Source organism: Terrapene carolina, unplaced genomic scaffold, assembly GCF_002925995.2.
Source record: "Terrapene carolina triunguis isolate 2854851 unplaced genomic scaffold, T_m_triunguis-2.0 Scaffold751, whole genome shotgun sequence".
Taxonomy (NCBI): domain Eukaryota; kingdom Metazoa; phylum Chordata; order Testudines; family Emydidae; genus Terrapene; species Terrapene triunguis.
In genome coordinates, this window is record NW_020665102.1 from 548480 (window position 1) to 563455 (window position 14976).

The window sequence follows — 14976 nt, forward strand, 5'->3', positions numbered from 1 at the left end:
CTAGTGGTTAGAGCAGAGGCTGGGAGCCAGGACTCCTGGGTTTTATCTCTGGCTGTGGGAGGGGAGTGGGGGCTAGTGGTTAGATGCGGGGGGCTGGGAGTCAGGACTCCTGGGTTCTCTCTCTGGCTCTGGGAGGGGAGTGGGGGCTAGTGGTTAGAGCAGGGGGCTGGGAGCCAGGACTCCTGGGTCTTATCTCTGGCTGTGGGAGGGGAATGGGGGCTAGTGGTTAGATCAGGGGGCTGGGAGTCAGGACTACTGGGTTCTCTCTCTGGCTCTGGGAGGGAAGGGGAGTGGGGGCTAGTGGTTAGAGCAGGGGGGGCTGGGAGTCAGGACTCCTGGGTTCTCTCCCCGGCTCTGGGAGGAGAGTGGGGTCTACTTGGTTAGAGCAGGGATGCGATGGAGCCCACCTAGGGACTATTCTTAGTCTCCTCTGGCTTTGAACTTTACCAAGCTCCCTGCCTCAGTTATATCTAGTGGCAGCGAGTTCCTCAGGTTAATTATCCTCTGCCCCAAATCATTTCTTCCCGTCACTCTGATGTGTGTTGCCATTGAACTTCATGGAGAGCTGGACTCGTTATTGCTAAGATTGATTGCCCAGGAAGAGTCTTTGTTTACTTTAAGAGTCCCAGGCAGAGCTGTGCTGACCCTTGAATCATTTCTCCTTAGATGAGCAACAAAATTATCCTGATGTGTTGCCAAGACATTTCCCTGGACCGGATTTTTGAGGGTTACGTGGTATCCAGCAGACAGTCGCTCCACGACTGTATCTCGTGTATGAACGCCTGGAAGGATTGTTACCTGTACGCAGCTCAGATGCACAACAGGTGGGCAGCGGGACAGCCTGCGCCCTGCAGAACCAGCGGAAGGATGTAAAGGGAATGCGTGAAAGAGCCCAGATTAGCGACTCCTCTGGATGTCCCCAGAGTGGGGACCACCTGGGTATTGTCTTCCCCCTCCCCGCTGCAGCCCTGCTGTCAGTCTGGGTGGCCTGTTCAGTTCTTGGGACCTTGCCCAGACTGCCAAAAGGTGGGCCAGAAACGTGCAGCCCACTAGGGACAAACTGAAATCCGCTCGGTGGCTGGGAGATGGGGATGAGTGGAACCAGTGAGCTGGATGGGAAAGGCCCCGTGTCCCAGTCCCCAGCCTCTTCTGACTGGCTCTAGTCTTCCTTCCCTGCTTCTCCTGAGCTGTAGAAACCAGAATCTATCATTATGGTTAGGGATGTTTAAGTGGGCGCCTGGTCCTTGACAATTAAGCCTAAGTGTTACTTGTCGGCTTCAGGTTCAGCTTTGTCGGGCTGGATCAATATTTTATAAGACAAAGACATTAGCGCGCAAGCCAGGCAAATACAGCTGAGTGGGGATTAGGTACTCAAGCTTTGCTCTCAGGGTCTGTGATCTCCCCAGAGCTCCTGGGTAGGATAAGGCCCCGGGGGTTTCCTACAGCCCTGTCAGTGGGAAGAGATTCTGGGGCACCTCAAAGGCTGTGAGCTCTCCCATTCTTTCCTGGGGCGCTCTTGAGAGGGTCTGCAGGCTTGATGTGCCCTTTGGGGGCGGATTCTCAATTCAAATAGCATGCATTTCATAGACGATCAGGGTTGGACGGGACCTCAGGAGGTATCTAGTCCAACCCCCTGCTCAAAGCAGGACCAATCCCCAAATGGGCCCCCTCAAGGATGGAACTCAGCACCTTGGGTTTAGCAGGCCAGTGCTCATACCACTGAGCTATCCCTCCCCCCCCCGTTTGCAAAATCCTGGGAGTCACATCCCAGACCCCAGAGCCTGAGGTCTGAGGGCGAGGAAACTCTTGGGTGTATAGGCGCCAACTTTCTCCAGCGCCAGTAGGTGCCCCCGCCCCTTTCCCAGCGCCCCTGGCCCCGCCCCCATCTCCAAAGTCCCTGCCCTAACTCCGCCCGCTCCCTACCCCTATTGGATCCCTCCCCCAAACCCCTGCCCCAGCCCCGCCTCTTCCCCCAGCGCGCCGCGTTCTCCCTCCTCCCCGCCCCGCGAATTAGCTGTTTCGCGGCACAAGTGCTGGGAGGGAGGGGGGAGAAGCAGGACGCGGCGGCACGCTCGTGGAGGAGGCAGAGGTAAGCTGGAGCAGGGGGGGCGGGGCGGGGAGCTGCCGGTGGGTGCTGAGCACCCACCAATTTTTTTCCATGAGTGCTCCAGCCCCGGAGCACCCATGGAGTCGGCGCCTATGCTTGGGTGACATTCCTATCCCTTGTGCCAGCAGGGCACTGCCTTCTGTCCCCAGGGCGCGGCTCTGCCTTTTCTGCAGGGCCCTGGACGATAGACCTGCTGCTGCCTATGAGAAGCGATGGAGCTAACATGCCCACCCAGGAGAATCTACTCCCCATCTCGGTGCCTGCCTCTGAGGCGGCCGTGGGGCATGACAAACCTTTTCTCCTTCCGCACTTCTAACAGGCTTTCCGGGAAAGGCTGGGTCCTGGACCAGACGAGCATCTTCGCTCAAGTGGACGCCTTCGTTCAGCGCTGCAAAGACCTCCTGGAGGTACGTGGCAGCGGCACGTGGTTCCCCCCTTGCGGTGACAGGACTAGGGACGTGGCCTGGGATGATAATCTCCCTGCAGCATTGGCCCCCTGCCGTCGTCGTGAGAGGAGGCTGCATCTCAGCCTGACAATTACTGGTGTTTCATTTACTTGGAGCCAACGGCTGCTCTCAGGTGCAGCAGGACAAATCCATCTGTTTCCATGACAGAGCGGTTTGGCGCTCAGCGGTTCATACCGTGCCTGAGACAAGTAGCAGGTGCTGTGTAGTGATCAGTCTGGCATCAAATGCTCCCCACACCGAAAGCACAAGAGCGTGATGTGAGGAGCTGCGCGGGAGGTACCCAGCCCTATGTCACAGTGGGGAGCCTCACCAAAGAGGTAGCCAGCCCTGGGTGATGGTGGGAACGCAGCCTTCTGCATCAGCTGGAGTTTTCAGAGTGTCTGGTCGTCCCTGCCACTCCAGGTAGCTTTCACGACAGTGCCCCATTCTGGTGGGGATGTGTGGGCAACTGGGGCAGACGCTCCTTCCCCGCAGCGCATGCAACAGCAGCACATCGTGCATGTGGTCCTGGCGCCCGCTTGGTCTGCAGACTCAGGCAGCCCCAGCGCTTGGCTACACTTCAAACTCTGCAGCGGTACTTCGGTGAAGACGCTACCTACGCTGGTGGGAAGGGTTCTCCAGTCGGCGCAGACGCTCCCCCTCACCGAGAGAGGGTAGCTAGCTTGAAGGGAGAATTCTGTCTACACTGGGGTTAGGCCGGTTTAATTCCGGTGCTCAGAGGTGTGGATTTTTCACACCTCTGAGTTGTCCTAGTGACCTAATTTCCTAGTGTAGACTTTACCTGTGGCTTTACATTGTAAGATCTTTGGGAGAGGGACTGTCTTTTTTGTTCTTGGCTGCAGAGCACCTAAGCACAGTGGGGTCCTAGGATGTGCCCGGAGCTCCTAGGTGCAGTGGTTTGAGCATTGGCCTGCTAAACCCAGGGTTGTGAGTTCAGTCCTTGAGGGGGCCATTTAGGGATTTGGGGCAAAAATCTGTCTGGGGATTGGCCCTGCTGTGAGCAGGGGGTTGGACTAGATGACCTCCTGAGGTCCCTTCCAACCCTGATATTCTATGATAAATGAGTAGCTGAAAGCCCGGGCTGTCACTTGGGTGTGGCAGTTGGGCCAAGGAATCCACTATGTGTCTCATACAGCCAATTAAATTGTTGCATGCAAATTAGCTGTAAAGTAAGGGTGGTGGTTGAATCATAGACCCGTAGGACTGGAAGGGACCTGGAGAGGTCCTCCAGTCCGGTTCCCTGCACTCAAGGGCCACCTCTGCACCCTAGACCTTCCCTGACAGATGTTTGGTTGATATCACAGACTCTGGGCATGGCAGATACATGCCTTGCTTTGCACGGGTGTAATTCGTAAAGTCAGAATAGCTGGGACCTTAAAAATTGGGCGGTAGCAGACGGCAAACCCCAGTGATGGTTGAACCTGGTGATATTCTGAACAGCAAGAGCTCCCAAGCATGTTTGTAGGTGTTTCCATCCCTCCTCACTGACTCAACAGACATTCAAGGCTCCAGAGTGACACACAGACGGGTGACAACCCTGGAGTCTTATTATATAGATAAAGATAATAACATGAGGGGTGGGTGGCTGCCCTGCCAAGATGGGATGGGGTTGAACTACATCTCCCAGCAGCCACTAGGTGCTCCCACAGCCTAGAAATGTGTCCGCAGCCGGTCAATGGGGGTGAGGGTGGGATTCATGCCGAGCAATGGGAAGGCAAACCCGATAACACGGCGGTGCACTTGCCAACAGGTTTGCGACTGCCAGCAGCACTTCGCCCGCTGGGAGGACGGGAAGCAGACCCCACTGCCCTGTTTCTTTGGGCACCGGGGTCCCCAGATGACCCGGAACCTGCTGGAAATAGAGGAGACCTTTCAGAAGCACCTGCACACCCTGCGGAACATGAAGGGGGGGATCCTAGACGTGAAGAACACGTTCTGGCACGAGGATTTTAACCGGTGAGAGGGGGCCCTTGGCTCGCAGGCCCCGGTGGCAGAGTCTTCCCCCTCTGGCAGCTCTCGCAGTGGGCATGGGGGTCAGCCCAGTGTGCTGAGACTGCATGGGTCAGGCCTGGACTAAGAGCATTGGCAGGGGCCTGAGCTGGCAGGGACGGATTGGCCCCATTTCCTACCCCCATGGCCAGCAGTGGAAGAACGGAGTCAGCTCTGTGTCACAGAGGCACTCCCTCCGTATCGTCAGGTCGAGAGGGCAGGAGGTTACAGACGGATCCGCTGTCACAGAGCAAGGGATGGTGGATGAGTGGACAGGGGGACAGGGAGTCGACTCCTGGGTGGGGGCGATACATTGCAGGGGGCGAGACTGTGAGTGGTAGGCATGCGGGGAAAAGTGGAGACACGGCCTGTTGGGGGGGGTGGGGGTGTTGTCCCAGCAAGGTGGGGGTGAATTTGTGTCCTCTGTTTGCTGTTTCCCTTCCCGCCGCCCTGACATGCTAGGTTCCGCTCTGGCGTCAAAGACCTGGAGGTGATGACCCAAAACCTGATCACCTCGGCCTTCGAGACGGTGCGGGACGTGGAGCATGGCGTGGAGATCCAGGACATCTTCCACCATCTCTCCGCACGAGAGGTACGGGGCCGGTGCCAGGACCCTGGCAGAGCACTGTGTCCCGAAGACGAGTAACCTTTCCACACACAGATGCCAAACTCCTAGCCAGCTATTGACCGGCTAGCTGGGAAGTTTGGAAGCTCCTGGAATAGGGGAGATTGGGGTGTCCGTGGGGAACAGCCTCTGGACCAGGTGGTTCTGAGTGGGGGCAGTTCTCAGACATGGCCGTCAGGGGGTGCAGGCTTGTTGTGAGCTGTGGGAGGGCTGCTCCCAGACTGGTTAGCTGGGGAGTACGGGGGTATTGACAGGTTATGACAATGAGTGCATCTTCCAGGGAAGTTGGGGGGACCAGCCCCTAGATGGGGATGGGTTGCTGGTGCAGCTGCTGCATTGCGTGGGCTAGTGGCTTTGGCCCAGCGCCTCACACCCCTGTGGGGCTCCGCTCTCCTCTTCCCTCCCCCAGGCCATCAAGCGCACCTTTGACAAGAAAGCCGTGGACGTCTACATGCTGTTCAACCGAGAGCTCTCCCTGGTCAACAAGGAGCTGAGCAAGAAGCTGCCGTTCCTGCCGCCGCACATGTGCCATTATTCAGGCCTGGCGCACTGGCTGCGGGCTCTGCGCCGGCGCATCGACAGACCCCTAAAGGTGAGGATCCCACGTCCGTGGCAAGACCCCTGTTCCAGCGTCCATCTCTCCCTGTCTCATGCCCCCACGTCAGGGGCCCTTTCTACCTCTGGTGAATGGGACAGAGCTCTCCTTGGGGGCCTGTTTGCAGCTGATTATGGGGCAGTGCCGAGAGACTGGAGAGACACCCCAAAGTCTGCCCGTCAGAGAGAGAGGGCAGGACTGAAAACCCAGTTAGACACCAACACCTACTGCTTCCAGGTGTAACATGCCACCCCGTTTCAGGCCAGCACTATCAGATGTTGCTTGGTGGAGTGTATGTATGGCTGAAGCCATCCTGTCGCTCAGCCGGGGACCCCCTTCTTCCCTGTATCTTGAAGACTTGGAATTTCTGCCCGAGCAATTGTCATGGCAGATGTTGTTTTTATTCATCTAACTACCTCATCTGTTTTTGACTATTTGCCTCAATAACAGTCTATGTCAGTGAGTTCCTTTGACAGGTTTAATTATACGTTGTGTAACAACAGAACAGCATTTCCAGCATCAGTCACAAACCCTCCAGGACGTGCAGGCTTGAAACTGCCAAATCTAGGTCTGAAAATCACCTCTGCCTTTCCTACCTGCCCAGCGCAGGGCTCGGCGTTGTGGGGCTCACCTCTCCTGTGTCTGGCAAACACCCTGTGGCTCCTGTTTCTCTGCGCTGCATGAGGTGTTAGTCATACAGTCGTGGGCTGCATCAGTCCCGGAACATAGCTCTTGTTGGAACGCAGAAATACCTCCTGCTCCTATTTCTCATCGGGAAGGATCTCAAAGCGCTTTACAAGCTATAACGATCGCTTAACATGCCATGGAAAGGCAGCTTCCCTTGGGGTGGAGCCTTGCAGGAGTTTGCCAGTCACACGCCAGTGTCACTAACCCAGCACTGAAATGCAGCTGCCTCTGGTGTGGGACACAGCTGCTGTTTAACAGTGTTGCTGCTCAGCAGTTTAAAACAGGATGCAAAGGAGAAGCCCGTGGCCGGCTGAAGGAGTCACCCAAGTTGGCCAGGACACCACTTTTCTACCCAGTGCCCTCTGCATATTCCCGCTTTTGTGCTGGGTTCTGCACAGTGTTGGAACTCGCCAGCGAGTGGAGCCCGGCTGGGGCCTCAAGAACGCTTTCTTGGGGCATCCCAGTTGGGGCTGTAGTTATATAGGGGTCATGCAGCCTCCGCCTTCCTCAGTTTCTTCTGTTCTTCTTCGAGTGCTTGCTCATATCGATTCCAATTAGGTGTACGCGTGCTGCGTGCATGATTGTCGGAAGATTTTTTACCCTAGCAACACTCGGTGGGTCGGCTGAGGCGCCCCTGGAGTGGATATGAGCAACACATCTCAAAGAACAACAGTTACAAAGGTGAGTAACTGTCTTTTACCCCTTGAGAGTCCAGGGATGGAGAGGGGAACAAGCAGGGTGAGAGGGGTGGGCTGAAAGAGGGCACCTCCAGCAGCACAGTGTTGCAGAACCCTACACCGGGAGGCTCGAAGCAGCCTTGTCACTTGCTCGTCAATGGCTCTTGGTTGCCCTAACGCCGTTTGTTTTATCGCATGACTGAGCGGCTCCGTGTGTGCGCGCTGGTTGGCAAGAGCTGAACGTCCAGTGAGAATTTTATCTTCGGATTTCACTTGTTCCCCAAGCAATCAGCTAATGACCTAGCAGTGTTTGGGGAGTGCAGGGCTGGGACAGCAAGGGGCTGTGAGTGGGGACTGAGGGGCATCAGCAGAGGTAGGTGTGTGCGTCTGTGTGTGTGTAGTCCAGAGTTGCAATAGCTGGGGGGATTGTGTGTCAGGAATGAAGGACATCAGCAGAGCTGAGTGGATTTCAGGACTGGAATAGCTGGGGGAGGAGTCAGGATCGAGGTGCAGTCCCTGCCCCCATGAACCCTCTTCCTAGCTAACGTCCTCTGTCCCGCCTGTGCAAAATCTGCTCCCCCCAGTTCCTCCCCAGTGTAAGTAGAAACACTGGCTGGAGTTCTCCGTCTGCCTTGCAGTGTCTTTCCAATGCCCACTTCTTGCCCCACATTGGGACCGGGGAGGAGAGCTTTCAGGCCTACCAGCTGCTTGTCCAGGCCATGGACGAGATTGAGAGGAAGACCTTCCAGGAGTGGGCGCAGACCCTGGACAAAGACAGCCTGAAACGCCTGGACACCCCGCTCCTGATCCCCAGCGCCGAGAAGAGCGGCATGCTGGACATTAATTTTGACAAGTAAGCGGGACCGGGCGGGGCAGGCTCAGGCTGGCGCTGGGTGAGACAGGTCTTTCGCAACTGCCTCTGCTTCCTTTCGCAGGGACTTGCTGAAATTATTTGTGGAAATCCATTACTGGGAGCGACTGCTCTTTGAGATCCCCCACTACGTGGTGGAAGTTTACGACCGGAAGGAGGATCTGCGCAACCTCCGCGAGAACCTGCTCCTGGTTGCCCGGGACTATAACAGGTTTGCCATCCCTGCCCTGCCGCTGCTGGTCGGCCCCCTCTCGGCTTTCCTAGGCAGGGCCTGAGCTCTGTATGGCATTGGCCGTGCTGTTCAGCAGATGGCTGGGAGTGGGACACAGAGTCTGTCGCTTACCTGTTGTTCTAGGCATCAGTGAGCAGAGAGAAGCCTGATTTCCAGACTACGGCCTGTGGGCCACATCTGGTCCGCAGGACCCTCCTGCCCGGCCCCTGAGCTCCTGGCCCAGGAGGCTCGGCCCCTCCCCTGCCGGTGTAAGGCTCTGGGCGGCGGGGAGGCGAGCTCTTGCCGGGCAGCGCAGCTGCAGAGCTGCGGCCTGACCCGGTGCTCTGTGCTGCGCGGTGGTGGGGCTGGCTTCAGCCGGGTGGCACGGCTGCCTGTCCTGGTGCTCTGGGCAGCGCGGCTGTAGTGCCGCCAGCCACCGGAGCTCCAGGCAGCGCGGTAAGGGGGCAGGGAGCAGGGTGGGGGGTTGGATAGAGGCAGGGGAGTTTGGGGTGGTGGACGGGGGCGGGGGTGTCGATAGGGGTCGGGGCGGTCAGAGGGTGGGGAACAGGGGGGTTGGATAGAGGCAGGGGAGTTCGGGGTGGTGGACAGGGGTCAGGGGTGTGGATAGGGGTCAGGGCGGTCAGAGGGTGGGAAACAGGGGGGTTGAATGGGGGCAGAAGTCCCGGGGGGGCAGTCAGGAAGTGGGGGGTTGGAAGGGGCGGCGGGGGGCAGTCAGGGGCAGGGGTTCCAGGGGCGGTCAGGGAGAAGGGGTGGTTGGATGGGCCAGGAATCCAGGGGGGCAGTCAGGAAGGGGGGGGGTTGGATGGGGTGGTGGGGGGCAGTCAGGAGCAGGGGTTCCAGGGGCAGTCAGGGCGAAGGGGTGGTTGGATGGGACAGGGGTCCCGGGGGGGTTGGATGGGACAGGAGTCCCAGGGGGGCTGTCGGGGCGAGAAGCGGGGGGGGTCGGATAGGGGGCGAGGGCCGGGCACAGCCTCCCCTAACCGGCCCTCCATACAATTTCGGAAACCCGATGTGGCCCCCCAGGCCTCTGCTCTAGTCTCTCTATTTCAGCAGTGACTGAAAGTCATTCCCATTTGGTGGCCCCCGTGTAAATGGATTGTAGGGGGATGGGATCTGAATCCAGTTCTTAGCAGAACAGATGTCCCCATCACAAACCCCACCAGGAGAATTGACCCTGATTGGCCCCCGCGTTGGCAGCCAGAACTCCCTCTCCCTGCTGGAGCGGGTCCCTCCAGAGAAGAGCCGAGGCCCATCAGTTGGGGGAGTGTGTGTGTTTTGGGGGGAGGTTGCATGGGGGACGCACCGTGAGTCAGGCTTCACCACTACCGGTCTGGTACCACCATCCGTCGGAGTTGTCTCATGACTCAACTGTCGGGGGGTGGGGGTGGGGGGAGGGTTTCAATTTGCTTGGCTCCGGTATTTTTAAAAGTGTGACGTGGGGGTGTTTTTCTGCGGAGAAAGTGTTGCTTGAAACAGGTTCGTTTTGGCAAGTGTATTTTTAATGTGACCACAGCGGGAGTGTTTGTGTCAGGCTGACTCGTGGCGCTCAGCTGGCTTGGAACAGATGTAACTGGGTGATCCACATCCTCCCGGGCTGGGACGGGGGTGGGGGAATTCCACCCCCCCCCCAAAACCGTCCTGGTCAGACTGGGGTCTGGTCACAGCCTGGCCCGATCTGACTTTCCGATCCCCTCCCAGACCGTGCCGGCTGCATCTTTGAGCTTGTTAACTTCCCGGCCTGGCCCTAGTGACTGAGGAGAGCGATGACCCCTGTTGGAACCTCCTTTCAGCCGATCTGTAATAATATTAATCCCTACCTCTCAAAGTGCTTTCCAAAGGAGGGCAGGCCCATTTTACAGATGGGGACACAGGGGCCAGGGGGGAGGGGAAGTCACCCAGCCAGGCCGGGAAGTTAACAAGCTCAAAGATGCAGCCGGCACGGTCTGGGAGGTGATTGGAAAGACAGATCGGGCCTTGGGGACTCACCCGTCTGGAGCCAGGCCCGTTCTGTGGACTGATGGGGGAGGAATGCATGACATAGATCTGAATTGCTGATGGGGCTGGAAGTCTTCCTCGTCTGCCCTCGTTAGGATCATTGCGATGCTGTCCCCGGAGGAGAGGGCCTTGTTCAAGGAGCGGATCCGATACCTGGACAAGAAGATCCAGCCCGGCTTGAAGAAGCTGCACTGGTCGCTGAAAGGGGCCAGCGCGGCCTTCATCAGTGAGTGCCGACTGCACGCCAGCAAGGTGAGCTTTCCTCTGGCCTCCGTTGCCCCCACGGCCAGCCCCCAAAGCGCCATCCTTAAGGGGTCTCCAGCTGCCGGCGTTCCATTGATCCGTACTCTGCTCAGTCTGCCTAGGCTTAGGTGGAGTGGGAGAAACTCAGAACACGGGTGTTCACTGCTTAATACGCATCTGTGGAGGTAGGGAGCAGAGAACCCAGCATGGCAGATGACACCCCCCCGGTGTAGCTGGTCGGGTTTCACCTCCGTCAAACCCTGGGGCCCTAAGGTGCCTGATCGGAGTGCGCCCTGCCCTGAGCCCACCTTGCTGCCCCTGGCCCTCAGGTGCAGACCATTGTGAACGAATACAAGGCAGCCACCCTGACCGTCGCTCGCAGTGCCCAGCAGATCAGCGAGGCGCTGCTCGTTCGGATCACCGGCAAGCGGGTCTACAACGACTTGGAGTTTGAGGAGGACCAGAAGGAGCACCGGGCCTGGGTGCAGCAGAAGCTGATGGGTATCCACGAGGAGGTCATCAACATCATGCGGCAAACCTATGAAGTCTTCAAACACGATAGCGCCGAGGTAAGGCCAGGCCCGGGCCAGGCAGCTCCCAGCAGGCAGTGCTCTGGGCGCGGGTCCCAGCATGCAGTGCTTCATTTTGATTCTGTCCAGAGATCTCTGTGTAAGGACCTGTGTTCTGGACAATGTGGCAGAGACCTCCCTCTTCTCCAACGTCTGTCCCTGCCCACCCACCTACCTACCCGACTCCATTCACTTGCCTCCTTCCAGCACCACCCCCTCCAGGGCAAGAAGCTTCCACAGCTTCCACCTTCCTGGGTCTGACCTCAGAGCATCCAGCCTCCCCTTTCACGCCGTGCGCTTCCTGCAGCAAGTCCGCACAGGCGGGGCTCTTGGGGAAGCCAGAGGGTCCTGCACCCCAACTCCACAGTCAGACGTGACTCTCAGCCAGCCAGTAAAACAAAACGTTTATTAGAAGACAGGAACACAGTTCAACATGGAGCTTGTAGGTACAGACAACAAGACCCCCTCAGTCAGGTCTATCTTGGGGGGCAGGGAGCTTAGACCCCAGCCCTGGGGCTCCCTCCATTTCCCCAGCCAGCTCCAAACTGAAACTCTCCAGCCCCTCCTCTGGCCTTTGTCTCTTTCCCAGGCCAGGAGGCCACCTGATCTCTTTGTTCTCCGACACCTTCGGTTGGCACCTTGCAGGGGAGGGGCCCAGGCCATCAGTGGCCAGGAGACAGGGTGTCGGCCATTCTCTGTGCAGACACCATCGCACTGGCCCTCTCGGGCTCTGCAACAATCATCCCCCCTTATCCCACCACCTTGATACTTAAGAACTGCATAGGGGAAACTGAGGCACCCACACAGTATTCAGAGAAAACATTAAGAACATTCCCACTTCGTCACACCCTGTAGGACCCAAAAGTTTAGTCTTACGAAGACTGAGGTACTTTAGTCTAACTCAGTATAAGGGTGCTGGGTGAAATGTAATGGTCTGTGATATACAGCAGGCCCTTACGGCTTAAATTCTATGGCCCTCAGTTTCTTTCTGCAGCAAGTTGTGGGCATAGGGCCCCCCTGGGCATGGCATGAGGCGACATTAGATTAGGGAGGAGGAGGTTGAGTTGCCCCCAGCAAATCGTGCCAGCGTCTAGCTGCTCCATTTTACCCTGCCCCCGTGCCCCGGTATCTGGCACTACTTCCGACAACAGAGTAGGACATTCCCTGGTTGCTTCTATCTCAATGAGTGGCAGTGAAATAGTTACAGCTCTTCAAGGTGGACAGACCGAGGAGCTACTTGGGTCACACAGCGAAGGTCACCTTCGCAGCCAGAAGGGCCAGTGGCCAGAGCCAGGAGCACAGTTCTGCAGCCCTGACTGTCTTTTACCCTGGCTGTCCCTCGCTCTGGTGGCTCCTCCTTGTCTTCGCTGCCTTTCTCAGCCGGCTTGTTTCTCCCCTCAGGTGCAGCAGTACTGGATGGCCTACACCGTCAAGATGAACAGAATGATGGAAGAGGCCTTCAGGCTCAACGTCAAATGGTCCCTACTGGAACTCTCCAAGGCCATCAATGGAGATGGCAAGACCACGCCTAACCCCCTGTTCAGGGTCAAGGTGATCCTACAGGACAACTACCCGGCACCATCTGCACAGGTGAGCCCTTCCACTGCAGCCCTCAGACACCCAGCTGAGCCCCGCCCCAAGGTCCCTGCCAAGAATTAGCAGCATGTCGGGGTGGTGGTGGTGGGAAGTTCAGTCCTGAATTAGTGTCCCCGCAGAAGCACCGCTCGACCAAGGGCCGGTGAGAGAGGGAAGAGCCAATATTACACATGCCATCAGGGTCAGAAATGGAGGCTGGGATTCCCAGCTGCTCGGTCGTGCCAGGATAACACGTTCACTTCAAGCCTCGTCCTGGCACAAGATACTTGACCTTAAAATCCCGGCTGTCGGATTACCTTCTTGCTTTTCTTTCTCCCTCTAATCCCGCCCACCCAGGACCCTGGGTACATCCACAGGCGACAGCTGCCCGTGCTGTCACAGCTTCACTGCTGTTACCAGAGCTAGCTAGAACGATCAAAGCTAGCTCAGGTATGTCTACACATGCTGCAGTCACACCTCTCCACTGCAGTGTAGACAGACCCTAAGGGCTTCTGCTGCATGGGGGGTGTCCAGGGGACAAGGGAGCATGGCCCCATCATCCCTGTGGCCTGGCCTAGCGCTTCCTGGCTGACAGTATGGGCCCGTGGTGCCTTTGACCACTACTGTAGGATTGTTGAGTCTTGTGTTGGAGGTATGAGCCAGTGCAGATCAGCCCCACGAGCGAGAGACCCATAACGGTGGCTTTGGGCCACCTTTGCCCTGGTCTTGCCCCAAGCATAGCTGTCGGACTGGGGGGTTTGGCCTGTAACCTCTAGCACTCCTCAAGCAGTGAGCTGCTGTGTGTGGGAGCAATGTGGGTAAGCAAGATGGAAATCAGAATGACGGGATTTTCAGGTCCGGGATCTTGCAGCCTGCCACTGCAAGGGCTTTTGCAGATGTGGGAATGGAATATATTTTCCAGCGCTCACCCCGTGGATCGCTTTGGGTTCGCTGAGCAGTCGTTGCCCCTCTTCTGGGTTGGGTTCCTCTCTCCACCGGACCTGCTGTTTTGTGTTTCCAGGTGGAGTTTTCCCCAACTCTGGCCCAGCTCGCGAATATGGTCAATGACATCAGCAGCCACCTCATCGCCAGCATCTCCGTCTTCCGCCACCTGCCGGAGATTCTGACCAAACGCAAATTCCACCGCGATCCCATCTCGGTCCTCGTGGGTAAGGAGACCTCCCCCTGCTCTCACGCGCTACCTGGGGGGAGTCTGCAGCTGCCTTGCCGAGTTGTGCATCCACACTGTCTTGTTCCCGTGTTAGGCACTTCCCGGGTAGACCTGGGCTCTGAGACTCACCGCTGGGGGGTTGAAAAGCCAGTGTAGCGATGCCCTCTGTGTTCAGACCACAACGAATCGGCTCCCACCCTATCCCCGGAGGAGACGATTCCCCAGCCTGACATTTTCCCTTAGCTCAGTTTCCTTGCCGCTAACACTTTATTTTTATTTATTTTCTCTCCGTGGCACTTGGTAGCTGGCTTAGCCTGAATATAGCCTACATCTGTCATGGAATGAGTTCCTGCCTGCGCACACCCAATCCCCTAGAAGTCATTTCTGTGCCTCAGTTTCCTCCCCTTCTAACACAGGGACAGTATTTCCCAGCGGGCTGGTGAGGCTTGGCAGAACCAGCATGGAAGAGAAGCAAGGGGTTCTGATGGACTAGGACTGGCTGTTTGGGCATCGAAACAGCTGGTCACTGTCCTGTTTGTCCTCCCTCCTCACTCAGAGCGTGATGAGGATATCAAGAAAATCCAGGCACTGGTCAGTGGGGGCATGCAAGCAAACGCCACGCACCTCCAGGCGTACCTGAAGACCTGGGATGTCTACCGGGAGATCTGGGAGGTCAACAAGGACTCCTTCATTAACCGCTACCGGCACCTCAACCCACTTGTGTCTTCCTTCGATGCAGACACTGCTCGGTAAGGGAGGACCTGTGTCCATGGATGCTCGAATCCTGCATGCCCCTCATTGACCAGACGGGTTTCTTGTACCCGTACTGATGAGGGCCAAGAGCCTTCAGATTCAGGGAAGTCCACCCTCTTGCCCTTCTGAAATGGACATAGTTCACAAGCGAAGCCGGGCCTGCCCTGTTCAATATTGAATGTGAGATGCAAAGGAAAATCAGAGTCCCGGTGAGCAGTGTGGGTGGGTCGGTAGGGGGTGCTCTCCCCACAGACGGCGCCGATCCCCGGGAGGTGCCAGGGAGCAGCGTGGGTGGGTCGGTAGGGGGCGCTGATCCCCACAGACGGCGGCGATCCCCGGGAGGTGCCGGGGAGCAGCGTGAGTAGGGGGTGCTGATCCCCAGGAGGTGCTGGGGAGCAGCGGGGGTGGGTCGGTAGGGGG

At 57.6% G+C, this 14976-nt stretch overlaps 1 protein-coding gene across 1 annotated transcript in view; it reads left to right on the forward strand.

The window, feature by feature from the left end:
- Window positions 1-14976, forward strand: part of DNAH2 (dynein axonemal heavy chain 2) — a 153477-nt gene that overhangs the window by 17507 nt on the left and 120994 nt on the right. Inside the window, exons 8-19 of the mRNA XM_029913626.1 lie at window positions 667-824; window positions 2427-2514; window positions 4325-4530; window positions 5026-5155; window positions 5598-5780; window positions 7786-8000; window positions 8083-8229; window positions 10341-10497; window positions 10818-11057; window positions 12459-12647; window positions 13654-13801; window positions 14360-14552. Of these exons, the coding sequence (XP_029769486.1) occupies window positions 667-824; window positions 2427-2514; window positions 4325-4530; window positions 5026-5155; window positions 5598-5780; window positions 7786-8000; window positions 8083-8229; window positions 10341-10497; window positions 10818-11057; window positions 12459-12647; window positions 13654-13801; window positions 14360-14552 (2054 nt within the window). The remainder of the gene's footprint in view (window positions 1-666; window positions 825-2426; window positions 2515-4324; window positions 4531-5025; window positions 5156-5597; window positions 5781-7785; window positions 8001-8082; window positions 8230-10340; window positions 10498-10817; window positions 11058-12458; window positions 12648-13653; window positions 13802-14359; window positions 14553-14976) is intronic.